The sequence below is a fragment of the Parambassis ranga genome, chromosome 17 (assembly GCF_900634625.1).
Source record: "Parambassis ranga chromosome 17, fParRan2.1, whole genome shotgun sequence".
In the NCBI taxonomy this organism is placed as follows: Eukaryota; Metazoa; Chordata; class Actinopteri; family Ambassidae; genus Parambassis; species Parambassis ranga.
The window spans coordinates 7,853,152-7,879,252 of record NC_041037.1 but is presented as its reverse complement, the minus strand read 5'-3'; the positions used below and the strand labels follow the sequence as shown (position 1 = coordinate 7,879,252).

The 26,101-nt window shown below is 43.9% G+C and overlaps 2 protein-coding genes across 7 annotated transcripts in view; both read left to right on the top strand.

The window, feature by feature from the left end:
- The window catches only part of LOC114450150 (myomegalin), a 33,032-nt gene extending 7,101 nt beyond the window's left edge, over window positions 1–25,931 (top strand). For 2 of the 6 annotated variants that reach the window (XM_028428108.1, XM_028428112.1), the window contains 44 exons: window positions 1,060–1,136; window positions 2,540–2,663; window positions 2,749–2,906; window positions 2,988–3,144; window positions 3,454–3,507; window positions 9,833–9,970; window positions 10,067–10,279; window positions 10,385–10,609; window positions 10,698–10,856; window positions 10,932–11,033; window positions 11,146–11,283; window positions 11,372–11,551; window positions 11,687–11,881; window positions 11,964–12,146; window positions 12,221–12,337; window positions 12,416–12,493; window positions 12,593–12,696; window positions 12,797–12,939; window positions 15,053–15,180; window positions 15,265–15,428; window positions 15,526–15,814; window positions 15,983–16,187; window positions 16,271–16,387; window positions 16,472–16,737; window positions 16,826–17,037; window positions 17,217–17,334; window positions 17,419–17,536; window positions 17,633–17,687; window positions 18,336–18,583; window positions 18,663–18,785; window positions 18,879–19,040; window positions 19,152–19,400; window positions 19,488–19,619; window positions 19,703–19,819; window positions 19,902–20,091; window positions 20,192–20,313; window positions 20,477–20,713; window positions 20,838–20,939; window positions 21,114–21,331; window positions 21,415–21,558; window positions 21,651–21,789; window positions 21,977–22,023; window positions 22,195–22,243; window positions 23,288–25,931. In XM_028428108.1, coding sequence (XP_028283909.1) covers window positions 1,060–1,136; window positions 2,540–2,663; window positions 2,749–2,906; window positions 2,988–3,144; window positions 3,454–3,507; window positions 9,833–9,970; window positions 10,067–10,279; window positions 10,385–10,609; window positions 10,698–10,856; window positions 10,932–11,033; window positions 11,146–11,283; window positions 11,372–11,551; window positions 11,687–11,881; window positions 11,964–12,146; window positions 12,221–12,337; window positions 12,416–12,493; window positions 12,593–12,696; window positions 12,797–12,939; window positions 15,053–15,180; window positions 15,265–15,428; window positions 15,526–15,814; window positions 15,983–16,187; window positions 16,271–16,387; window positions 16,472–16,737; window positions 16,826–17,037; window positions 17,217–17,334; window positions 17,419–17,536; window positions 17,633–17,687; window positions 18,336–18,583; window positions 18,663–18,785; window positions 18,879–19,040; window positions 19,152–19,400; window positions 19,488–19,619; window positions 19,703–19,819; window positions 19,902–20,091; window positions 20,192–20,313; window positions 20,477–20,713; window positions 20,838–20,939; window positions 21,114–21,331; window positions 21,415–21,558; window positions 21,651–21,789; window positions 21,977–22,023; window positions 22,195–22,243; window positions 23,288–23,427 — 6,636 coding nt within the window. In that variant the 3' untranslated portion in view covers window positions 23,428–25,931. The remainder of the gene's footprint in view (window positions 1–1,059; window positions 1,137–2,539; window positions 2,664–2,748; window positions 2,907–2,987; window positions 3,145–3,453; window positions 3,508–9,832; window positions 9,971–10,066; window positions 10,280–10,384; window positions 10,610–10,697; window positions 10,857–10,931; window positions 11,034–11,145; window positions 11,284–11,371; window positions 11,552–11,686; window positions 11,882–11,963; window positions 12,147–12,220; window positions 12,338–12,415; window positions 12,494–12,592; window positions 12,697–12,796; window positions 12,940–15,052; window positions 15,181–15,264; window positions 15,429–15,525; window positions 15,815–15,982; window positions 16,188–16,270; window positions 16,388–16,471; window positions 16,738–16,825; window positions 17,038–17,216; window positions 17,335–17,418; window positions 17,537–17,632; window positions 17,688–18,335; window positions 18,584–18,662; window positions 18,786–18,878; window positions 19,041–19,151; window positions 19,401–19,487; window positions 19,620–19,702; window positions 19,820–19,901; window positions 20,092–20,191; window positions 20,314–20,476; window positions 20,714–20,837; window positions 20,940–21,113; window positions 21,332–21,414; window positions 21,559–21,650; window positions 21,790–21,976; window positions 22,024–22,194; window positions 22,244–23,287) is intronic. The other 4 variants (XM_028428109.1, XM_028428111.1, XM_028428110.1 and 1 more) reach the window with 4 other exon arrangements.
- LOC114450151 (uncharacterized) lies at window positions 5,445–9,724 on the top strand. The gene has a single exon (XM_028428114.1). The coding sequence runs from the start codon at window positions 7,354–7,356 to the stop codon at window positions 8,764–8,766; it is 1,413 nt and encodes a 470-aa protein (XP_028283915.1). The 5' UTR covers window positions 5,445–7,353; the 3' UTR covers window positions 8,767–9,724.
- Window positions 25,932–26,101: the final 170 nt, after the last annotated feature.

Genomic DNA, 26,101 nt, shown 5'->3' with positions numbered 1-26,101 from the left:
TAGTCTGAAATAAATAGAAAAAAGTTTCCATAAGACCAGAGTGACACTGTGCTGGTGCTCTCACCATCACTCCTGAGACAACTTACAAATGTACATTAAAAATTGACATTTAAAAGCAATGTTTATACTAACTCATTCATGTATATATATTTGATTAATTTAAAGTCCTGAATTTATGTCTTCAATAATCTTGTGGCTTCAGTGATTTAAGAAATGCTGGAAATCCTTTAAATAAGCTGCAAATAATCAGCAAGTGATCTGAGTCCAGCAGACAGAGACAGAGAGATAAACTGTCCTCTCTGGTCTGTCTGATATCAGAATGGAAAGAATGAGCCCCGTTAAACTCCCAGTTCACACCCTGTCATCCTGTAGTCCAGCATAGAGCATTGATTGGCCCCTAAATTGTCCCCTGTGGACCCCAGCAGGTAAACAAACTGTGTATCTCAGCCTTTGGCCCCATGAGAGAATTTCTGAGCTGCTCTGAATTTTCCAGTTCTAAATATACCAGCCTGATCAGATGTTCAGTACTGATGACACACAACACCCAGCAGCCCTGATTCACAGTGTGAGGGAGAGAGTTAGTGGCTGAGCAACCTGAGCAAGGAACAGGACAAATGAGGGACAGAAGCATCCTGGGGACACGGACAAACCCTGTTAAAGTATTAGGAATACAGTATAGTGCCACAAATAGGTGTAAGGCTGTAATTTTTTGCCAGTTTGTATTAGATTTATGTATAAATTATGGGTATTATATTATTATATATATATTATATATATTATTATATTTATTATGCATATATGTTTTGACACAATATTTAAACAGAAGGTGCACTCCAGTATTAATGTTATATGTTTTTCATGACTTTCTAATATGTAATTGTCCCATCTGTTTTCAGTGTTTTAAAAGCATCATAATGAAACTGTACATGGTTTCAAATAGCATTTATCCACTGGTAAATTGGACTTGTTGGTGACTATTTACTGTCGTGTGATGATTCTGCTGATTGGGTGATCCCATCATTGATTTATTGATTACCGAATGCTCTTCTTCTGTTGCAGAACATCGAGCTGAAGGTGGAAGTAGAGAGCTTGAAGCAGGAGCTCCAGGAAAAACAGGACCTTCTGGACAAAGCACTGTAAGTCCCAGAAGGACTGATCAAAGAAATCCTGTGCAGTTTTGTTGTTGTGCAAATGTTTCTGTGGGTGTTACAGAATGACATAGAGCCATGACATTAGAGGTAATACATGCAGTAGTTAGATTAAGTTCAGGTACATCAGTTTTTACCGACTTGGATGCTATTTACTCTCACGATAACAGGTGTCAGGAGACGAATAAGAAGATTTACTGTATTTATGATTGTCTCTTACATAGTGCCTAAAGTTGTTAATTTTGGGCCTATAATTATAAAACTGACTCAAATTAGAGGCAATTTTCAAATGCAGCTGGAAGGTCACAATTTCTGATCTTTAAATCACTGTGCTTCATCACAGGCCAGCTCTCGGAACAAAAACGGAATCTTATTATTGGTCTGGTTTATTCTTGCCCTCTGTGCAGATTCTAGTCTTTTTGCAGTATACAAATGTGGTGTGAGCTGCCTTTATATTTACATGTAAGGTGATTTTGACAGTAAAGTGTTTTTTGTTGTCTGATTCCACTTCCCTCATGGACAACACGTATGCTGCTTCGTAATTTATTTATGAGCAGTTTGGCAGCAGTTCTTATGGTTTATGTTGTTCGAGATTGCTAAATAGTGACCTGTCCTTGTAGAAAGGGAGGCATGTGAGCTTTCCACATAGGATGGAGGAGGTCTTTTCCACACCACATAAAGGACACTTGTCCATGACACAGATATTTACATTACTCAGACTGGTTCAAAATATCCCAGTTATTTGAGCTGCTGCATGTGGTGGATAGAGAGTTAAAAACGCATGTAGACAGAGGCCAGAACAGAACTCATGGCGACAGGGTGGCGTGTGCCATTCTGGGAGCAGGAATTCTGGGATACGGTCGTTGACTGACTAAGTGATAAAGACAGATGCTGGCACAGATGGAGTCTAAAAGAATGAGAGAAACATGTCACCTACAGTGTGTGTAGAAAAACACAAAGACACAGGGCATGCGAAAGAGTCAGAAAGTCAGGATTTAAGTGTAAAATGATCATTTTTACCAGAATGTATTAGCTGAATAGTTCACCACATACACATCTGTGAACAAACATGCTGTGGTTGAAGTCATATTTAATATCTAATTTGCGTCCGTTGCTGCCTTGTAACCCCACATGAGTATCTCTTTTACGAGAATACATGACAATAAAAGCCTGCATCATGGGTGGGGCGCTTACTTAATCTCTGCTATAACTGGAGGGGGGTTAGGGTATCCCATGAGTGCTGCAGCAGACAGAAATATGATGACATCATATTATTTCTTAGCTCTGTCCATCATGTCCTAAAACTCCTCCCCCTGACTATTTGTATGTATGTGTACGCTAGCATGAGAGTTTAATAGAACTGTACTGGATGCATGTCTTTCCATCTGCAGCACAACAGCAGAGAGCTTAACCAATCACAATGAGGCAGAGCTACAGAGACGGTGTCAAGAGAGACAGGAGGAAATTGACCACATGCAGCAGGTGCTTGAGACAAAGATTCAGCTCCTGCAGGAGGTTGGTCTGCTCATACACACATCTATTGATACACACAAGCATCCCAGCCTTGCAAATCATAATTACTTCTTTGTGTATCTTGCAGGAGGCCCAGCTAGCACGCAGTGAGGCTGAGAGGATGGCCTCGCTGGCTGGATCCCACTCCCACGCTTCCCTCCTCTCTTTAGACACCGCCATGGAGGAGATCCCTGAGGACGAGAGGCCCCCAAGCACCCTGTCCCCATCCAACACCAACAAAGACAGGTGCAAAACACAAAGATCATCGTGAACGTCAAACTTAAGGAAAACCTGTCTGTCTGTATAACTGACTGTGCCTGTATCCAGGTTAATAGAGGAGCTGACCAAGGAGCTTCACACCAAGGAGGCCCTCATCACAGAGCTGCGTGGAGAGAGGACGTCTCTGACTCTCAGGGTGGGAGAGCTGGAGGGTCAAGTTCAAGAGCTGTCCTCAACCCTGCTACAGAAGGACAAGGATGTCGAGGTATATATCTGGCTTTAAGTATCAGTCATTCAAACGGTTAGAAATCTCGAAATCCACCAATAAATGTGCTTTATAACCTGTACATAAAGAGTTTAGGCTAATCTCTGATTAATTTATGTTAGCCTTGTAATGCTACCACATTCCTGTGGACCACCAGGTCAGACCTCTGTTCCAGAGAGAAGCTACTGAAGCAGCATGTCTGGCATTCCTCAGCCTTATTTTAACATCTATTTATGTAGGTCACAAGTGCTCTAAATTCAACTCAAATTTTCTCCCCTTAATCAAACCTTTTATCTCTTTATTACACAGTTCTATCAGGAGGAACTTGGTCAAGAGCGGCTACGCATCGAAGAGGAGATGCAGGTATGTGGATTACTGTAACTACACTTTCTGGAACCCATGTGAGTATTTATAACATTATTAGACTCTGTGTGTTATTTCAGAGCTCTCCACTAAGTGTCAGAACAGCATCACAGTTCTAGTTGTCAGACTCTGCCTCCTTATGGAGAACTGGAACATAACATTTTCACACATCACCCAGATAATAATAAAACATATTTGAATAATTTATACATTTCAGGTAGTAAACTAACTCGATAAATATTTACTTTAAACATGTTTTATTACCAGTATTTAGGATTAAAGAGTATAAGTTAAACCAAAATGTAGGCAGTATGTTGCCTAAATGTTTTTTACTTTTACTTTACTTTTTTTACTTGTTTTTTACTGCAGAATTTGTGCAGAAATCAACATAATAAAATCAAAACAACTACTCTTTGTTACACAAAGCCATCCTTTGCTGAACTGTTTTCAATGTCATGGCAATAAGTAAGAACCCATCCTGCACTGAGCAGAATCGTTTCCTCGTCTTTGCGCAGTGTGGCCCTGGATGGTTTATGAGTCATTCATTGTGTGGCTGATTTCCAAGTGTGTGTACCAAATGTGGAAATAAGTTTGAAACATGACATTAAAAAGAACTGCGTGTTTCGTAAACCTGCAGCGGAGGGTGCGTTATGTAAGGTTTCCAGTGAAAGTACAGGCCATCTTGTGAAGGGTTTATCTCATAACATGAAGTGCTCATTACATTTACAGACCTTAGCTGCAGGGACATCCCCAAGGGCACATTTCTCTGCTGATACATAATGAAACCTCAAATGGAGAGGGGCCATTACCTTGACACCACTTCACTGTAACCCGGTCTGAATCTTTGTTATGTCTATAAATAAGTATAAACCTAGTGTCTGTTCAGCTGTAGTTTAATCTTATTGGCCTGTGCAGTATGTGTTGCTTCCTGTTATTTGTTGCTTGTTCCTCACAAGGTGACTCTGCGGGTGTTTTAACTTGTAAATGAGCGTTTGAATGAAGCATGCAAATGTAGATGTCAGGCAGGCTCTGTGCTCAGATTTCACACAGGCATCATGCATGTATACAAGTGTGGGTCTGTCGTATAGTGCGACCCATAATGAGAAACATGGCAAAAAAGTGACTTGAGCAGTGGTTTTGATGGTCCTAAATGTGCAGACAGAAAAAGGATGTTTGATTTCACAAAAGGAAATGGCTGCTGGTTGTAGACTAAGATGTATGTGTTTCACTGTAGCTGGTCTCTGTGTCTGTTCGTGTAGTAAATATTGCTCATGTAAGTAAAATGACTTGTTTGTAGCCATTTAAGTTCTACACCAGTGTGGTGTCCTTCTCACAGCTGCCTTTGCGCCTCCTCATAGAGATCAAAAGGGAACACACGTGGATCAGTGTATCTGGACTTTATGTGTGCGTGCGTGCATTTCCATTAGCCCCCCCCCTTAATACGTGCATATGTGCATGCAGGCATCTTGCTGGTTAGCAGTTTAGCGGCTCAGGTTTCAGCAGGGTTGTCGATAGGTCAGGTTGACTTTTGAGTGCTCAGCGACCCTGACACTGATATCAAGTTGTGTCATTTCAGCCAGACGCCCACCACAAGAGCTCTTAATTAGTTCCCCAGACACTACAGACTTTTAGCCAATATATGCCTGGAAGAGCCTGGAAATAAATATCAACTGAAACCTAAAACACATTTATTTCCAGAGTTTCTTTTTGAAGAATAATGTGTTGTAATTGATTCACTGTGGGCTGTTATATAACATGACTTTTAGTTGTTTTTTTGTTTTTTTTCAAATTTAGATTTTGTTTTTCTGCTTTCAAAAGAAATATTTAGCCGTCTCCCAATCACATGCGGCCATTTGATTTGGAGAAATGCATCAGTTAAGGCACCAAAGGCCTTGAAGCAGCCCAAAAATCTGACTCACATTAACAGTTATGTGCAGGAGCTCTTTCTGTCCCCGTGAACAGAACTGCTTTGATGGTGAAAGTATAAAAATGGTCAACTAGGGATTTTATCTGTTTGGAAGTCACAGCCTAACAGCGTGACCATCTGTTTATGCACCCTGTTCCTGCACAGAGGAAGTTGCGCATTAAAATGCTGGATAAAGGTCTTGTTGTTTCACCATTACAGTTAGAACCATTGTTTGAATATCAGTGCAGTTCCAATGGGTATAATAATGATGATCTTGAGGCAATCATGTTTTTGGGAAATGCATTCTTAATAAAAAACTGAATCCGTTGCCACCAGTTTAATAATTAAACCTAAATTAATATCCCAGTCATTCTCTTTGCACTGCAGCCATTTTGGTAAGTGTATTAACTGATCACATAGCTGAGCAAGAGGCATTTTATATTACTCTGCAGAACCTCTTTAGCTGAAGAAATACTGTTGAAGGACTAAAGGTCAAACATGTTACTCTGGGCACATGAATAGATATAGAACAGAAAAATAATTCATGGTGGGTTTTATAATTGCAGCAGTGGTGTGATGGATTATAGTAGTAGTAGTAAGTAGTATGTGCAATTATTGCAGGCTAGAAATGTGCCGAAATGTGTCTTTTTTACAAATTGTGAGAGTGAGAGGGTGCATGAGAGCCCAGTAATTTGTTCTATATATTTGTGTAGGGTTTAGGCCCATTTTTTATTTGCTGTAACATAGTTAATATAATTTAAATATAATTTAGACTATATCTCAGTAGTTTTGTGTAGGCTCTGTAAAATGTGATTTTTATTCACTTTTCTTATATTCTGGATTCCAGATGTTTGGTCATACCATTGAAGATAATTTGATCATTTATATAAAAATCGAGGCTTGCTCTTGGAGACTTTTAATTTCACAGAGCGTCATGCCACTGAGCATTTCACCTGTTCAGTCAGGCGGACAGAGCTCAGTAAACTGGGCGGGGGGGAGTAGCAGACTCCTATGGGAAGGGCACTCCCAAAATAAGAATAAAATAAAGTTGATCTGTTGTAGAGTTGCATTTACATGTGTGTTACAATACACGTGTCCGTTCTGAATTGGTATTATAGTGGATATTACACGATGAGAATCCCTGTTTGACCGCACCGGGCTTCTCCACCTCCGTTTTCCCCTGAATGGTTTGCTCCGCCGCTGCAGGTCTGGTTCAGGCAGCCACGTCGTTATCTGCCCGGAGGATCTCCGACTGAGCGGAGGACCGGTCCCTGTGTGCGTGTCGGTCTCTCTGTGTAGCTGTCTCGACAGCTCTGAAATGAACGGACGCTCTGCTGCTCGGACACAGACACGAGTGAAAGAGTCAGACGATTGTCCCAGGACGCTTGTTACTGCCGTGTGTCCGCGCAGAGGCCGGTGGATGTAGCTCCGCTCCGCGGTCATGATGGAGCTGACGGCGTGCGGTGCGGCTCGTGAGTCCGTGACAGCCGAGTGATGATGGTGCAGAGGCGCGTGCGGCGGTGTTGGGGAAATGCGAAACGGCGACTTTTTCACAAGAGAGAGGACAGCACACAGATAAACACCGCATCTGACTGAACATGACCACTGAGCGCCATATTCCCGATGCACCTGCAGCTTCTGCGAATGGAGGATGATGGATATCTTGTAATGACAACCCCAGTGTCTAATAATCTGCTTTTACCTCACGTTGTTCTGTCCTGCCAAGAATCACACGTGCAACTGATCCTTCTTGTCTACCTCATCTCATTTGTCTTGTAATTTAAGATCATTGTATGGACTGATGTCATCAGGAGCATCACATTCTTAAAACAATCCATGTTTACACTGATGGAGCTGATATTAAGCTGCTTCTGTTAATCCAGGTGTCTTCATGTTGGAGTAGATATTGTGCCACTCTTTGATAATCATAAGCCTGTGGAATGCTTGATCTCAAGATGAAGGAGGCGTGTCGCATCTGTGGAAGGGAGCTCTGCGGTAACCAGCGCAGATGGATCTTCCACCCCACTGCCAAACTTAACCTGCAAGTGCTGCTGTCTCACGCTCTGGGCCGAGAGCTGACCCGGGATGGCAGAGGGGAGTTTGCCTGCTCCAAGTGCACCTTCATGCTGGACCGCATGTACCGCTTTGACACAGTCATCGCCCGTGTGGAGGCCCTCTCCATTGAAAGGTTGCAGCGGCTCCTGCAGGAGAAACATCGATTGAGGCAGTGCATCAACGGGCTCTACCGAAAAACAAACTCAGAAGAGGGGGCTGTAACAATAACTGGAAATAATGAAAGGCCAGGAGATGGGATGGTGGATATTTCTGGTCTCACCCATGCAAAGTACTGTGCCCTGCTCCAGGAGGATTTGGTCTACTCTTTGTATGAGTCCTGGGCAGACGACGGCCTGGACTGCCAACATCACCCCCACCCTCAGTGTCCTGCTGGTCCAGGGTCAGAGGCCACAGTTACAGGCTCACACCGCTGTATGCCCAGCACTCCCAGGAGGTGTCGGGGGTGTTCTTACTGGCGGGTGGCTGACTCTGACTATGAAGCTGTCTGTAAAGTGCCCAGGAAGTTGGCGCGGAGTATCTCTTGTGGGCCATCAACCAGATATTCAGCCAGTGTTGTTGGGGGGAGTGTGACTGGAGGAGGTGGAGGGGCAGAGGAAGAGAAAAAAAATGTGGATGATTCAGAAGAACTCCCCTCCTCTCTAACTCTGGTCCCGGGATCTCAAGACCCCTCAAAGACATCAGACAGTGATCGAACTTTGGCAGGTCGAGCTAGCTCCAGCCCCTCTGTAGCATCCCTGGAGACCACTGAAGAATACATTCAACCTGGAGCCATAACAGATGGACCGCTGAGCTCCCTGAGGGAACCAATAGAAGACCAGATATCTGACTCCATCTCTGAGGAGCACATGGGGGCTCCACATGACCCAGCCTCACCGTCACCCAGCCTCTCTCTGGCCCTCTGTTTGCTGCAAAGCTACACTGTCTACCGGCCAGTTCAGAGCACCAAAGGGAGCAAGCTTCCAGTCTTGCTCCGACGGCGCTCCAGTATTGGAGCCACACGGATGAGCTTCCCTGATCCTGTTCTGGGAATGTCTTATGGAACCCCAGAGACAGAATCATACAACAACATGCCGACGCCTGAGCTGGAAACCCCGGTGATCAGGCTGGATCTGAACATGCAGGACATAGAGTGTTTATTAGAAGACTTGTACAAAGAATATCCTCGCCCACCCCCCCACCAGGTAAAAACCTGGATGGGAAATGTTGACGGTGCTGAAAAAAAATGCATTCCCATACTGCAGGATGACAGGGTTGTCGATTTTGCGTTTGCTTTGTAAATCAGTAGCATCTGCAGCACCCACATAATAATTGTTCTCTCCACTATTTTTGTTTAGCTTTAGTAGCCACATAATCCAGCTGTCATTCAACTCGCTTTTACTTAGGGGGATGTGAGCTTCGAAGCTGTGTGTGTATTTGTGTGTGTACCATAGGTAAGCAGTGACAGGCAGCATGGCCTAATTACCTAATATGTGCGTGAGTGTGCACACATGAAGAGCTCATTAGTATGTTCAAAACAGCACGCAGCAATATGTGAGGGTAAGTATCTTAACATGTTAGACCAGCACTCAGTTTGAGGTGGACTATTTAATTCATTTTCAGGGTTCAAATTTGAGGAATCTAAAAGCAGTGCATGAGCATTGCACAGGATTATCCACTGTGATTATTCATTATTTTAATTAGTGGAGGAGGCATTTGACTGAATTAGGGTGTCTTCCTTCCCTAAGAGTGTGATGCTGGAACAAGGGAGTGCTGACTGAAGTAGGTTAGATGTGGGGAGACATTAAGACAGAGTGACTCCACTACTGACCTATTTTCATTCAGAGCCCTTAAGGCAAAGTGAACCACGCAATGTCAGACCACCCCTGTCACCTCAACACTGGTTGGCTAATCCACTAATACTGTTAAATGTTTTCATTTCAGCCTTAAAATTTATTGAATTACTTCTCAGCTGCACCACACTTGTAACTTAGCCTAAATAAGTAAACACATTGTGACATCCTCCTGTAGTTGGTGGAAGTTGAAAGCATTTGCACACAGGTTATGTAAAGACAACCAGAGCGCACACTCATGTTAACTCATGCATGCAGAGGCTCACTAACCCCCCCCACTCTCTCTTCTTGTTGTAGCTTTTTACACACATGAGTACACACATGAATGAGTTTATACATTTTGTACACACAGAGTATTACTCAATCCACTGTAGTGGTTATGCGGCCCACAGCACCTGTTTTTCATTGAGACATGACAAAAAAAGATAGTAGGGTTTGGTCAGAAAAGTGGCAAACAAATATTTATGGCAAGCTAAAATTCTAAAGTTCTGACATCTTGTTTTTTTTTTTACAGAACCTTGTAGAAGAGCAGCAGAGTCAGCTCAACCAGTATGAATGTGCAGCTGGTCAGTGTGTCAGTGAGCTGCAGAAGGCCCAGCTCCAGGTCCAATCCCTGCAGGCCAAGATCAATGAGAGTGAGGCCAACAACATGGTATGGCAGAAAAAAATGTACCTCATTAAAGTTGGGTATGATTTTTTTTATTGTGCATCAGAGGTCTGACCATTGTCCTAATGTCTTGATTTTTAGAAGCTGCAGGAAAAGCTGAATGAGATGGAGTGTGAGCTGCGTTCACTCCGTCAGGCTGCTCAGAGCCAAGAAAGAACAATCCAGGGACTCACTGAGTCCATCAGCACCAAAGACAGCGAGGCACAGGAGCTATACCAGCTGATTGAAGGGCAAAACGCCACCCTGTGCAAGCTGCAGGAAATGGCCCATCGCAACCAGCTCGCTCAGCACAACGTAAGGCTAGATGTAGTGGCGGGAACCATGATCAGTTCTAATCAATTGTGAGATATCTTGACACACTCTCTGTCTGACCTTGATTTCTGGCCTTTCATTTTCCAGGCTTCAGTGGGGGTGAGTGAGTCCATGACACTCACCCAGCTGCAGAGCGAGCTGGTGGGGGTGCAGAGCTCCCTGTTCTCTCTTGGTCTGGAGCTGGAGGCCAGCCAGAGGAGTATGAGACAGAGCCAGAGACAAGCAGATGACCTGCTGAGGTTCAAGGACAGACTCAACTCTGATCTACAGGAGGCTCTGCAGCACAGGGAGGTCACTGAAAAACACAATCAGGTCAGTGCAGTTGTGAAGTAAACTTTTGAAAAAACTCTGAAAGTGCAGATGAGGGCAGTATGTTAAACCTGTCCTTTCCCTGCTGCAGGACCTGCGCTGTGCCCTTCAAAAAAGTCGTTCTGAGCTTCAGGCTAAAGAGGCAGCTCTGAAGGAGAGCGAGGCAGAGAAACACACAGTGGTGCAAGAGAAAGAAAGAAGCATCACACAGCTCAAACACTCTCTGCAGGACAAGGAGCAACAGTTACAGGTAGCTACACAAAACACACACTCACACAGACACATTCAGATTGGCATTCATTCACAGATTTCTGAATATTTGCAGGAGTACTCTGAGATGTTTGAGTCAACAGGAAGCTCCAAACCAAGAGATGCCCTGCTGGAGAAACTGAGGGAGCGCATTAAGGATAGAGACAAAGCTCTGGAGGTATAATACACAAAATCATTCACAGAGTATGGAGAATGTGCTGAATATCACAGCTGAAAGTGCCTTGAATAGCTGAAGTGTGATTATCCTCACCTACCTGCTGTCTCTGCAGCGCTCCATCGATGACAAGTTCCGCTGCGTAGAGGAACGAGAGGAGCAGGTGAGGAGGCTCCAGCTGGCGCTCAGGGAGAAAGAGCGAGACCTGGAGAGACTCCGCAGCATCCTGTCCAACAACGAGGAGACCATCACGGTTCGTTTAACACGCACATACATTTATGAAGAATTTGGTGAACATTTTATTTGTATGAGGTGTTGGAATTCTGCTTTGTTTCTAACAGAGTTTGGATGTTTTGGTGCGAGGTAAAGAGCTGGAGCTGGAGCAGGCAGCGGAGGCCTACAGGAACCTCCAGTGGCTGAAGCAGCAGAGCGAGGAGAGGGAGAGAAACACTTTGAGAGAGAAAGACGCCATCATTAACCAGCTACAGGCAGCTCTGCAGTCACGCAGCCAGGAAACACAGGTTACAAACCCGTGTATTTTTTCCATGAGTCATGTCCATGTAGACAAACCTGTGCTACTAGTTTTTTTTCATAGACACAGCAGGTGTGCTGATGCTGCTCTTTCCTTATGTTTGATGTTTTGTGTGTGCCTCCAGGATCTGTCAGCTGCCCTCGTCAACAGAGTTCAGACCGGTCCCTCTGAGGCCGTGGAGGAGCTAAAGGCTCGGCTGGCGCTAAAAGAAAAGCTCTTCCAGGAGCTTCTGTCAGACCGCAGTCGCCAGTCTAATGAACACCAAGAACAGGTCCATGATCTGCTCAACACTATCAGCTCTAAAGATCAGTATCTGCAGGTAAGCTGCTGATCTGAAAATCAATATGGATGATTGACAAGAATATGAAAAATGAGAATAAAATGTCTCTGTATCCCATCAGGACTACTCCTACAGACTTTCCTTAGTGATTAGCGAAAGGACAGGGCAGCTGCAGGAGCTTCGCAGACAGCTGTCTCTAAAAGAGCGAGAACTCTGTGAAATGAGACTGGATAAGGAGAGAGAGATGGGAGGGGAGACGGAGCATCTGCGGAGTCTGCTCAAAGAGAAGGAATCCTTCATCAAGGTACATGTTCATGCCTTTCTTTTTCCCTTTTCCCCCTTCTATATACACCCGTTAACCGTAGTGTATTTATTTAGGAACTGATGCAGGCTCATGAAGAAGCCATGCAGCCGTCGTCAAAGGACAGCGAGGCAGAGATCAAGGCTCTGCAGGAGGAGATGCAACTGGTGTTCAAGAAGGAGATGGAGGCTCAGGTATCTGTGGAGCTTGAGATAATATAGAAAAACCAACAGGCTGTTTTCTCACAAGGCATTTCTGTCATCTCCCTGCAGAAAGAGATCTCTGCTCTGCGTATAAGCTTGGCTCAGCTGCAGCAGTCAGCAGGAGCTGCAACAAAAGACAGCGCTGAAGTAGGATTTTGTTTCATTCTGAATCAGTTGTTCAGGTGTTGGTGCTGCTTTAGATTTAATCCTCCTTCTTCTTTATATCTTGTTGTCACTGTGGTGTAGTGTGTGCTGGAGCAGCTAGTGTCAGAATACAACAAGCTGAACGATGCCTTGAGGGCAGAGAAGAGAATATACCAGAATCTCACGCACATTAACAAGATCGAAAGGTGGTGAAGCTGCACCCAGGCATCGGGATGATCCACATCAATGTCAATACACTGATTTACAGTTGTTCTGTCTGTTTTAACACAGTTTTTCTCCTTACAGCGGCGGTGAGAAGATTCGAGTTCTCCACACGGAGCTAGATTCGGTTCAGGCACTCCGTGGGCAGCTGGAGGAGGTCCTGGCTAGGACCCGAAACATGGCCCTGGTGCTGGAAAGGGCAGCTCAAAGGCAGTCTGACTTTGGAGGTGGGAATGGGCAGCGTCCAGCAGGCGGCACTGTCACTAATGCTCCTTGATACTCTTGTCTGCCCACAGCACTACTGAGTGTCACTTAATGTGAGACTGAGCTGCCTGTAACCACTGATGGTCAGGTTTATAAAAAAAACAACTAAAAGTGAACATGATGACACTGAGACCTAACAGTTTACAGGCAGCTCTGTCCAGACAGCACAAGCACTAATCACAGCAGCAGAGCCCTGTTCAGATTAACATTAAGTGGAAATGTGCAAGTGAGAGTTTAATTTATTAATATATTTTGTGAGTGTGGTGTGAATATGATTTTTTTAATCTATATATACATATTTGTTTTGTAAAAACCACCTGTGTATGGCTTGGTAGTTGGATTGCTCTGTATTGCCATTTCTGTGTTACTGTCTCTCACCGGTGTCACTCTTCCAGCCTTACTGTCACAGTGAAGTCTTTTGGAGAGCTCATGCCTTACAGTGAAACGTCTCACCATCCATCATTTGTTTTATATCATCTGTTCGTCAGCCGGATGTGCACAAACCCAAGATACAAAATCCAGAAAAATATCTTCCTTTCAACTATCATACTCAGATTTGCTACACATTTGTTAAAGAGATATGCATGAAACAGATCAGACACTTTAGATAGAAGCTGAAGTAGAATTATATAATATCCATTATTTCTAGTGCATTTGCTCGTCAGTTCAGCTTTGTACCAAGATAGCAGTAAAATATAAGCAGTTTTTACAATCTGCATCATGCCCTCTATACATCACTGGAGATGTGAATGCCAGAAATAACACCGCCCATTAAATATTTATATCAGATAGAGAACATTTTGTAGATTTGTGCCCCAATCATCAAGCCTTGGAAGATGGAATCGTTAACGATACTTCTTTTTTTTTTGTATTTTAAATGCATCAAAAATAAACATGTGCTGGCTTTTTGTCAAAAGCACTTCTGTTATGGATTTCTCTTTATTGTGTTTAATTGGGAATTTGTTTTTTTAAGAACATCCCAAACCTCAAATCCCCCTGCCTTCCTGCTTTCCCCAGAGATCCACACGTCATCTAGAAAATTAACAAATTTTATACCTTTCCTCCCTCAGCCTCCTCTATTTGTTTCTCCTGATGCTGTTTATTAACCACAAAAATACTTCTTTTTTCTAATTGTGTCCAATTGTATAAACATCCACATCAATCAATAATGTGTATTCTAACTCAAATTCTCAAATTAGTTCATGTCCTTGCTCTGTCATGCATGATATTGTGGCATGGTTTTCCTGTGTGCATGGCTCTTCTGCTGTAACGCCCAGTCAGCTGTTCATGATTCACCAAAAAAAAAAGAACCTCTGTGTCCTTTCACTCAATATACCTGTTATTAAAATTTAAATGGGGAAAAAAGAACAACAAAACACATGTGGTGTAGATCCGCAGTCTGTCAACAGGGCCCCACATTCATCCAGTTCAGCTTACAGAGCACATTGTTCAGTCAATAATAGCTGCGCAGCCTCTTGCCAGCAGCACAAAGACATTTAATATGTTTAACTTTCATACTTGTTTAAGGGTGGAGGCAGTTCAGTAATCAACTACCTTTGATCTTCCCCTGATTTTGAAATAATCCCTGAACAAGTTCAAGCAATACAGTGAGCAGATACACACCTATAAATCACATGTAGTACAGCAGTGTGTGTGTGTGTGTTGTGTCACTATGTAAAACAGCTTTTCTATTCCTCTGAACTCCTGCTTCCTGCATCTCTCTCACACTATAGGTTTGTGTGTGTAATATTTTAACAACACTGAACAATAAGTGTGATGTATGCACAGTCCTCGAGTGGATATAAAACATCTATTAAACATACACACATACACTGCTTGTACTGGGCTTGTCTGGCCTGTTTTTGGCTGACTGGCAACGTATGACATAACATTTCCCTTTAGCCCCATGACTTCCAAAGTGGTGATTCAGAGTAGAGCCAGAACTGTGGAAAGAATGGGATAGTGAGTGGACACAGAAGAGGCAGACCTTAGTATAACAAGAATACGCACAGTGGATTAAGATTTAAAGAACATAAACGAGTGATTTTTGTCCTTAAATGGTTATTGTGTTTTCAGAGCTCAGCACAGAGGAGGAGGAGGAGGAGGAGGAAGGAGATGATGAAGATGGCAGCAGTGACGAGTTCACGGACAGCATAGAGGACGACGACGGTCATGTGACTGCCAGACATTTGAGCTCCATTCAGGTAAAATACTTTGAAATGTATTCAGTCTGTGACCGTGAGATGAACTTTTCATAACCAAATGTCTTGAATCTGATTTCTGTGAAGGCTTGTGGGTCTGAAGATGTGACTGGAGGGCTGGAGAGGGGAGTGTTGTCTTATAGATCTGATGTAAAGCAGCTTGAGGAAGAGAAGAAAACCCTTGAAGTTGAGCTTGATGAGATACAGTCACAGCTAGAGGGGGATGGATACACCTCTGTGGCTCAGATGAGGTGAAGTCTCAGACTTTTATACTTTTTTTGTCGAACTCTGGGCTGTGTGAGTGTTGAACCATTATTCTGAGGCACGTTTCTGTGCATTTGCTGCTAGGAGTGCCCTGCAGAGGCTGCAGCAGGAGAACCAGGCTTTGAAAGAAAGCCAGGGACAAGCTGGAGTTGTGGGACTGAGGACAAACACAGAGAGGAATAATAGCAGTCTGGATCAAGAAGAGGATGAAGAGGAAGAGGAGGAGGAAGAAGAGGAAACATCTGTGGTGCCAGCGGGAAAGCGAGGTCCTCCATGTGTTAGACTGAGCCACGAGCCTGGGAAGAGGCACTGTCTGAGGCCACAGTCACTGGATCTGTCTATGTCCCACCATCGCACCTGTAAACCTGACATGGTAACAACCAAGACAGTTGAAGTCTGTGTTTCTTTAGTGAAGGTGGCTTAGGAGTGTACATTATATAAATAATGTTAGATTATAAGAGTTCTATACTATTATATGATATATTACCATATATATATATATATATATTATGATGTCTTAGTGAAAGTGTTGCTGTTGCAGGAGGTGGTTCCTGCTGGTGGCAGCGGTGAGGTGGGAGTGCTCTGGCAGGATATGGAGGAGGGTCATCATGAGCAGGCAGCTCGTCTGCGCTCTGATTTAGCTCTGAGCTACCAGGAGAACAGAGAGCTGCAGGAGAGGCTGATGGTTTCTGAGGCCACGGTCCATGCTCAGGCTGAACAACTCAAGGACTACAGAGATCTGCTCAGTGAGTCACCTTCAAGAATTCATATGAGGGAAAGCTGACACATGTTCAAAGCCTGAGGTAACTTGTGTCTTGTGTCTGTGCAGCAGAGACATCAGTCCAGCAGGCCAGTAAACAGGTGCAGGTGGACCTCCAGGATCTGGGTTATGAGACTTGCGGCCGCAGCGAGAACGAAGCCGAAAGAGACGACACCAGCAGCCCAGGTGTTAAACGGAGATCATGTTGTCCTTACACCATATTTATTTTACTACTCATTAACCATATGTCTCCTCTCTTGCTTCTTTCAGAGTTTGATGACTTGGAGATGTGCACATCGCTGTCCCATCATCAGGACTGTGAGGCTGTGGGTGGTGGCTGGTACACTGGTAACCAGAGCAGTAATGGAAGTGCTTATGAAATGGTGGACGAGTCAGCCTCTCTGCAGCATCTGGTCCAGGATCTACGCTCACAGCTGACTCGTTGCCACAAAGTGATCCGTGGGCTGCAGCTGCGTGTCCGCTCTTTGTCTACTACCAGCGACTACGCCTCCAGTCTAGAGCGTACCCCACGCAAGGTACACTTTATTTACATTATCTCCTGTTCATGAGGGTTATTTTAGGATCAGATGCTTATTCTTTATATATTTTACTCTCACTTTAAAGGTAAACTGGGCATTTGAGACATCACCAGCCCCTGGTGGTGTAGAGGAGGATGAAGGCTGGATGTCTGACAACCAAGGTATTCGCTCATCGAAGCCCAGCAGGGAGCTGCAGGAACTGATGGAACGAGTCACATCATTGGAGGCGCAGTTGAAGAGCACCAGAGCTGAAGGCAAAGGCAAAGCAGAAGAGGGAAAATGTGCCACCTGGCCTGGGTATGTGGAAAAGTGGATGAAAGTGATGTCTCTACAGTTCTTATGGTCCCCAAGGCACATTCATTATACAGTCAGTCAAAGGATGCACACAAGGGTGGTTAGTCATATGACCGAAGGCCTATACAACAAAATCTCTGTTAATACTTGTGTCCCTCTGGCTATTCTTCCTCCCATTACAGGAAGTACAACACTCTGATCCAGGCACAAGCTCGTGAGCTCTCCCACCTGAGGCAGAGGATGAGGGAGGGGCAAGGAATCTGCCATATCCTGACCCAGCACTTGGGAGATACCACCAAGGTGCTGTTTAATCCAGCACTTAATTCTGTGATATTTTATCTGTTTTTGTGTTCATAGTTTCATCAGATTGTCAAACACTTTCAGGCATTTGAGGAGCTCCTGCGGGCCAATGATATTGATTACTACATGGGTCAGAGCTTCAGAGAGCAGCTGGCACAGAGCACAGTTCTGTCACAGAGAGTCATCACCAAAATTAGTGGACGTAAGCGACATCTTCCAGTCACAGCCGAGGACACAAACTCTCTTTTTTTGTTGTCTTCTTATGTTTTTCTTCATCTTTTCTGTTTTATTTCTGCAGGAGAACATGCAGAGAGCCACAATGACAAGGCAGGCCATGAGCTGCTTGCAATACGGTGAGTCAGCCCTTCAGTTTACAAGTCAATTCTAATCTTCACACTCACAATTCACAAAGCATTTAATTAAGATTATAGTGCATGAAAGGACAAATCTCTATATAAATCCCCACCTTTAAATCTTTACCAACAAAACACTGTAGTGTCACAGACAGCATTGTGACGTGTTGACCCCACTCTGCAGGCGCTGCCTGCTGGTGATTAGTGTGCTCTGTCATGTGACCTGCAGAGGAACGCAAGGAGCCATCCACATGGCTGCTTATGGTGGAGACAGAAGGTTGCTGTTAATCCACACACATGGATTGATTAAGTTGCTTTAGTTGAACAGGCAATTTGCAGGTGTCCCACCACGCAGGCTTAAGAGGCTCAGCGCTACTGCATGCTGGCCTAGCTGCCACCTAGTTTGGTTTAGCAAAACTGTCCCTGTCTGATTTATAGAATAGAAAAGAATAAAATAGAAGTACTTTATTTATCACAAGATGGGAAATTTTACAGCAGCAATATATATTTATATATCAGAATCTAATCAAACAAATGTAACACTTAAGAGTTATACACAGTACAGCATTATTTCTCTAATAATATTTTATTCTTTAAATAAAACAAAAACATATTCACGATTAAAAGTTGATTATTGTGTTCCCTCAGGCTGAGTAAGGAGCTGCAGCAGAAAGATAAAATCATCGAGTCTCTCCAAACCAAGCTGCAGCAGCGTCCTGAGACCCCGTCCAGCTGCCATGCCCTCTCTGAGACTACTGACCAATCAGAAAGAACCTCCTTGGTGTCAGATGAGTACCAAACCAATGAAGACTTGGATCTGTGCTCTGATTTAGATGCCAGGGAATATCAGGAGGAGCTCCGGCTGCGGCAGCCCAGACATGGATCAGAACCAGATGGTATTGTCGAAGTTTAATTTTTCTTTCTTGCTCTGAAGTGCCTCTTTCTATCCTTTCACCTTTCATCCCCCTCTTCTAGTCCGTCCACCCATCCCTCCTTTTCCTCCTCCTCCCACTCCTCATGGCCCCCTCAAGTCTTCCAGCAGCTGTCCCAACATGCTTGGCTCAGTTACTACAGGTTTGCCCAGTCACTCCTTCAGAGGTACAGGAATCACAGACAGCAAAGTATCCCAGATTTTCATATTTCCTCCTTCATGTTCTGCCCTCGTCACTGTCTGTCATTCTCCTCCCCCAGCACTTTTCCATCAGCCTCTGTCCCCCTCTCTCACTGTCCCTCCTGGCCCTGATGTCTGGGGTTATGAAGTCACTTCTGACCCCCGGCCCAGGGCCCTGTCTGTGATCGCTGTTCGCCCAGAGCTGGACACGCTCTACAAACTGATGAATGAGCAGAACAGGGGTGAGGGGCTGGGGAGCGTGTGACATTACTGAAACTATTATATCACAAATTAAATCATGTACACATCATGCTTCACACAGCTTCTCCTTCTCTTTATGTTTGTGGTTACAGACTTTGCAGTTCCCCATGAAAAGGCTCTGTTCACTCTCTCACCTGGTGCCCACAACCAGCATGACCTCTCAAGCTACAGCCAGCTCTCCCATCATGCCTTTCAACAGTACCAGCTAGGTGGCATCCCCGAGGGCCACTCCATGAAGTCAGACTCAGGGCTGATGACAGGAGGGCCTCTATGGGATGTGGAAAACTTGGTTGGAGGCTATTCTGGATCATCCGGACACCAACCAGGAAGCAGCCAAGCAGGTGAGACAGATGTTGTAACTAACACCTTTGACCAAGCAGTTTCAGGAAAGGTTCTCACTGTAGTGTTGTTATGCTGTTTGGCTTAAGGAGTAAATTTGATAGAGGAACACCTGCGGGAGGTGAGGGTTCTCCGTCAGCGATTGGAGGAGTCCATTAGGACCAACGAGAGGCTCCGACAACAGCTGGAGGAGAAACTGGCCACCACCAGGCGTGATGGAGGTTACACAGCCTCAAGCACTTCCACAAATAAAAACTCATGACTTCCTCTCCTCAAAAAATTGACATAATATTTTTTTGTCCAGGGGCACCAACAAACATCTATATTCAGGGCATGGACACAGTAACTCAACTGTCCAATGAGATCAGAGTTCTGAAGGAAGAGAACTTGGCTCTACAGTCACGCCTGCAGGCCAGCACAGGTGTGTCATCATTCAACAGAATGGATTATGAGGTGTATTATTTACTGTGTATGAAGCTGTTTGGTCTCCCCTCTTTCCACAGACACAAATGAAGAGGTGGTGCAGCTGCGAGAGGCGGTGTTCACAGCACGTGCCCGCCTGAAGCAATCTGAGCTGGAGGCTGAGCAGTGGAAGGAGGAACTGAGACGACTTCAGGCTCACAGTCAGGAGCAGGGACAGCAGATTCACACGTTAAGGCAGGAGAGGCAGGCCAGCCAGGAGAAAACCAACAGGTTAGTTTCCAACAGGTTTAATCTGTATATGTATATAGTCACTGACATTTAAATAGAAATCTGTCTGTGTGTTGATGTTCTGCCGTGTGTGTGTTGCCAGGCTGCAGCATGAGGTGTCTCTCCTGCAGCAGCAGCTTTGTGAGAGCAGAGAGCTCATCCACTCCCTGCAGAGTGAACTGCATGTTTATGACCGTGTGTGTTCCAGCACAAAGCCCAACAAAGGTCAGTCTAATCAGTAAAACCTATCATAATATGCTAACTTTTAAAATACAAATATAAATCAAGCCATTCTGAGGAACGTTTCCTATGAAAACTTTAGTGCCATCTTGTGGTAAAGACTTGTAACTGCTTTATATTCACAAGTGATTGTGTGTTTTGTTTTCAGGGTACCTGTGTGAGGTCCCAGGTCTGCCACTGGAGCTGGGGGAGCTGCTGGGGGAGGTAAGGAGTCTGCGGGCCCAGCTGCAGAGCAGTGTCCAGGAGAACAGCGCCCTCAAACAATTGGAGCTCCACAAGCAGCTGGAACAGAAACTGGGTGTCGGGTCACCTCGGACTCCCTCTCTCTCTGCCCTCACTGCCAGCCCTCAGAGAGAAAACTTTTACAGGCGACAGCTGCTTCACGGTGAGATGGGTGCTTTAAAAAATTAAAAGCATGACTCTAACGCAAAATGTTTGTGAGGCAAAGTGTGCCGTGGTGTGGCTTGCTGTGTGTCCAAGCCTGGTTTGTGTATTTGTGTGCTCCACAGACCCAGCTCCGTCTCCACCTGTCAGGGACATTGGTCTGTTTAACTGTGGATCTCCTGGTCCTCCCTACTCAGACCTGGATGACAGCCATAGCACTGCCAATGGTGTGACTGCAACTTAATCTTATACAAAAAGTGTGATGCTTTGTAACAATAATAACACCTTGTTGTGATTTTAATGTGCCTGCCACTGTCTCCACTACATTCTCTCTCTTACATTACAGAAAACACAGAAACTTAGTCAAAGTCCAGAATACATTGCTTCTCTTTTATCTCCAGCAGACCCTCTGGACCCACACTCTGAACTGGAGGGAGAAGCCCCAGATGGTTCGTTTGCAAATCGTAATGGTCGCCACGCTATTGGTCACGTAGATGACTTCAGTGCTCTACAGCAGCAGGTCTTGGAGGGGCGGGGCCTTGTCCAGCGCATGGAGATGACCCTGCAGACGTGCCTCAGCTCCCCGCTTCTGGAGGACAACCAGAAGAGCAGCGAGTTGGTCCGTTCCCAGGAGCTAATAATGACACAACTAATATTGAAGACTGCAGAACACCACTGTATCTTACTGAGCTCTGTTTGCAGGTTCTGGACTATGGGTGTGTCAAGAGTCTTCTGTCCAACACCAAGACTCTGAGGCAAATCTTGGAGGAGGCGATGTCTCTTCTTAAGATGTTCTGGAGGGCAGCACTTCCCAGCACTGATCCCTCCTTCCAAAACCTTAAGAAGGTTTGAATAACTCATAAAGATATCTGACCTTTTAGAACTTCTTCAACATTTTATCTCAAACTAAATATCACTGTGTGTGTGTGTGTGTTTAGGAGCAGTGTATGCAGGAGGAGATCCTGTCTCTGAAACTGCGCATTTCTGAGCAGGAAGAGGTTCTTAAAGGGACAGTACAGAGACTGAGGAGCACCAGCCGCACCAAGGAGAGCATGGAGCACTTCATAGTTAATCAATGTGAGTGTTTATGAGCAGAAAAAAGTAGGAAGGACAAGTGTAGAAACAAGGACCTAATAAGGTACAGGTGAAGGAAGTGAGAGGCAACACTGCATATCCCTTCAAGGATGTGTTCCAGGTTGCGGCCTAGACAGAACAAATAAAAGTGATTTATACACAGGCATTGTTTTTTTCCTTGTTTTCGCAGTGTCACGGACTCGAGATGTGCTAAAGAAAGCAAGAACAAATTTAGAGGTAAGCAAAAGTCCTTGCTGTATGTTTATATCACACACATTGTCAAGTATTCTGAGTGTGTACTCCACAGATTTATTGTTGTGATGTCCCTGTTGTCCTCTGTTGTTAAAATCATTACTGTTGGCTTTTCTGTTCCTTCGTCCTCTCCACATTTCCCTTTCAAACCCTCAGAAGAATGAGCAGAGACTTTCCTCTCTAAGCTCCTCCTCCTTCTCTGCTGGTAAATGTCTGACGCCTTGTGGTCATGCTCGTTACAGCTGTGGTGATGGTTCTGGGCCGGCTTGTGTGGATATTATTGCTTTTTTTCTGGTGTTAAAATCACCACTCTACCATCCCGTGTAACACTGAAATCCATCTCATGTTTATGACATTAGAGCAAACTAGAGAAAAATATAACTTGTGAGATGAGGGAGGTGATGACATATTAACATTACACATAATACTAACATACAGTCACATGTTGTTTACTTCAACATGTCTGAAAGCCAAGTCTATTTGCAGCCTCAGAACCCCCACAGTGAGTGCCAAAATAACCACGCACAGCATTGTTTCCACATGTGTCATCACTGAGGATCTACACACACACACACACACACACTTCATTTACACCTGAAGGCCCACAGTAGCAAAAACACTGCAAGTATGTGTCTGTGTGTCCTAATCACTCATTCGCAGCCTTTCATCTGCAAGCAGTTGCGTTTTGGGAAGTTTCTTAAGACTAACATTCTGCACAGCAAACTCACTCCTTGCTATGATGTTTGTTATTTGCTTTTAAATGAATTGTGTAGCATTTTGGGACATACAGGTGAATTCACTTTATTTTTGAGGTTGATTAGAAGATTGATACCACTTTCCTGTTTCTGTCCAAATAAAAAAAATATAGAGCAGGCTGCATGCACAGATCAGCTACAAGGTAGAGAATTATGTTATTTTATTGATAATGACACTTATTGAGGGGTAGTTGGTGAACTGCTAACAGTCAGCTGATGTGTTGGAAGCATCAGAGCATTTCCAAACAACCGGTATTGTGGGGTTTTACCAGTATTAAGCAAAAAAAGGGGACGCAATGGTCACCGGAGTGTGTGGAAGGCAAAGACAGACCTTTTGATCAGATCAGTTGCTGGAGAGGTATTGATTATCTCTCAGTAAACCAGCATGTTCCCAAAAATGTCACACTGCTGCTTCAACATTTCTGTTCAATCAGTTTTAACTGCCTTTGTGCAAAAATAACTTCCATCTTGTTTTCCTCTCCGATCAAATCCAGCTGAGGACGCAGGAGGTGCTGCCAGAGAGCGGCCTGCTGATCGCAGTTTCCTGATAACCAGCGATGCTTCTGGAGTGACAGGGACAGCAGCCAATCAGCGTCCAGCTGCAAGAAAACGCAGCAGCCAATGCCTACTTTAGACTTTTAAAGAACCAGCCTCAACGCTACCACCTCTAACCTCTAAACAGCCAAGACTCTCTACCACCTCCCCACAACCTCCTTCCCTTCCCCACACACCAGCCTGACCTCACCCTCTCCAACCTTTACCTCCGTCCAGCCATGAGAGTACTTCCATCCATCCATCCCTCCCTCCTCCAGACAATATGTGCACAGTATAATTTGCACCTTGAGCCTTATCAGACTTCCCTGTGCACCATCACCTGTTGTTGTCTTTGAGTGGCCAAGTCAGCAGTCATTGTGTGTGTGTGATAGAAGAAGGTGTTTGAAATGTGCCTCAAGTGGTTTCAGTGATGTTTGTCCTGCTGATTGAACCAGTTGAAGGTTGCCTTAGATCCTGATGCCATATTTGGGGAATTTATCAATTACCTCAAATTTTTTAAAATGATTGTTTCATTTCTATAATCATCAGCATCTAAGAGCATCTTCTCCTGAGAACCAGACAGCGCATGGACAGAAAAAAATGTTAGTGCATGTTGAAAAAATTGCTTGTGAGAGGAATTCTGCACACGTGTACACACACACACATCTTGTGTGTGCTAGTGTGTGTGTATGATTGAACACAGCACACTCAAAGACACACGCCTCAACTCTGACTGCCACAGAAAGGTTTACTTTCTGTGGCCACTTTTATTAACAAGGACATCATTTTGCAAAAGCAATGCAAAAAACAAAAAAAACAAAACACCTACTGAATGTACAGTAGGCAGCTGATCACTGCTGAGTAGTTGTCTGTACTAGTGGAGGAAGCTTAGGAATGATGTGTCAGCCATTTAGCGTTCTAGTTTATAGCAGATCAAAAGCCAGAGATTGGTTCCATCTAAGTCACATTCTTCCTCTTTTTAAGGTTCCAAAGGTGCTTTATTTGCTTTAAGCTTCAAATTTAAAAATCAGTCGGACAGAGACAGAAGGAAGTGTGATTTATAGTTTGTAGAAAGAGGTTAAAGTACTCAAATGGAACCAGGCGAAACACGCGTATTCACTCCTCTGTAGGAGTTCTCATACGAGCATGTGCAATAATGATGTTGTATCTTGAATGCTGCACCAGGTTATTTCTTTGCCTGACACTGGATTACTATTCACACTCATAATAGTGTTATTAGGACACAAGCGGCGTTGTACCACGATTGTACTTTTTTTTCACGAGTGTTGATGCATGACATTGATTGTACAAATCTAAGAAACGGAACAGGAGATTGCCAATACTTGCCAAAGTTTGACTTTGAACTCTTCTCTTCACTCTTACTTGCCTTATCCATGTGAATGACGATGCCTAGGTCGAGCTGTAGAGCCGTCAGTGTCTTTTATTTCAGGGCCGCGAGAACAATAGAGGCGGTAATCGTTTGACAGCTCGGTTCACTGACAATTATTCAACAGAAATGAGCTCCTTTTTTTGGACCAAAACTCAACAAAGTGGATTTATTTTTCTCACAAGGCCATTATGCTATTGTCTTTGTTATTTCTCTTGGTTCAGGCCGTCTTAGCATTCCCATGGCAATGGCAATATGGATTATTAAATTGTAACAGATGATACAAACTTTGGCAGGCTGCTGGTGGGGTCATTGTTCCATAAATCAGTTTAAGCTTTGATTTTGAAAATTCACGTTTCCTTGCTGTACATTTGCCATTATTTGCTGTAAATACTCTGCTTGATTATGGTGTGTGTGTGTGTGTGTGTGGGTGTGTATGAAAACATCCAACATTTGCTTTTTGCAAAGTTGATTATCTGGGTAGCTGTGCAATAGCTTGATATTTTTTTTTATTTTGATGTTAAACATCATCGTATTATGTTTGCCTCTCACTTTGTGTGACGTATGGTTTATATGCAGTGTATGTTAGAGGATTATTGAATCTAATAGTCACATAGGCTGTCTGATAAGTAATCATGAACTATGCCTTTATGATATTTAAGACACTGATCACAGTATCATCCACCTATAACAAAGCTCTGAGTGATGTTGCTTCGCTTGCCTTTAAATTTAGCTGAAGAGCTTCTTCAGTCAGTGGTAGAAATTGCCTTGAACAAGCATCTACCAGAGTTCTGCCAAATGAGGTTTTGTTTGCGCTTGAGTCTCATAAAAAGAGAAAAAGTTGCCAAGTATTTAAATAGAGGTAAAAGTTAAATAATTGTGTAATTTAAAAAAAAAAGCCAATGACTGGAAAGATTGTAAGACATAAACACAGAGCACCTTGTCAAAGCGCAAACAAAGCCTTTTTGCTATTTGTTATCAAGAAGGGAATCAAATAAGAGTTTGAAACATAAATGTATTGTTGGCACTGAGTTGCATATGTATATAGCGCTATCGGATTGGTGCAGCTTTTCTTTCTGAGTTTGTGTGTAATGAACTAGAGAGCCGATGCAGGATTCGTATGGATCCTGTCTCTGATGACAGTTAACAGTGTGTTGTGCTGGATAAAGTATAATCACTGAAGGATTTGGAATGAACAAATAAACCACTTAAAAATCTCCTGTGGTGTGGTGTACTGTAATTTTAAGTAAGTATTTCAAGCATTTAAGTAAGTTTCAGCATTAAGAAAACAAACCGGAACGCCTTAAATCCACATCATCATACCTCTTCTAAGCCACAGTCACATAATACTGTAAAAAACTGAAGAGCATAAACCCACATTAACTTA

Excerpts from the sequence above, each read along its gene's own strand:
- LOC114450151 (XM_028428114.1), top strand. The coding sequence starts at position 7,354 with ATGCTTGATCTCAAGATGAAGGAGGCGTGTCGCATCTGTGGAAGGGAG.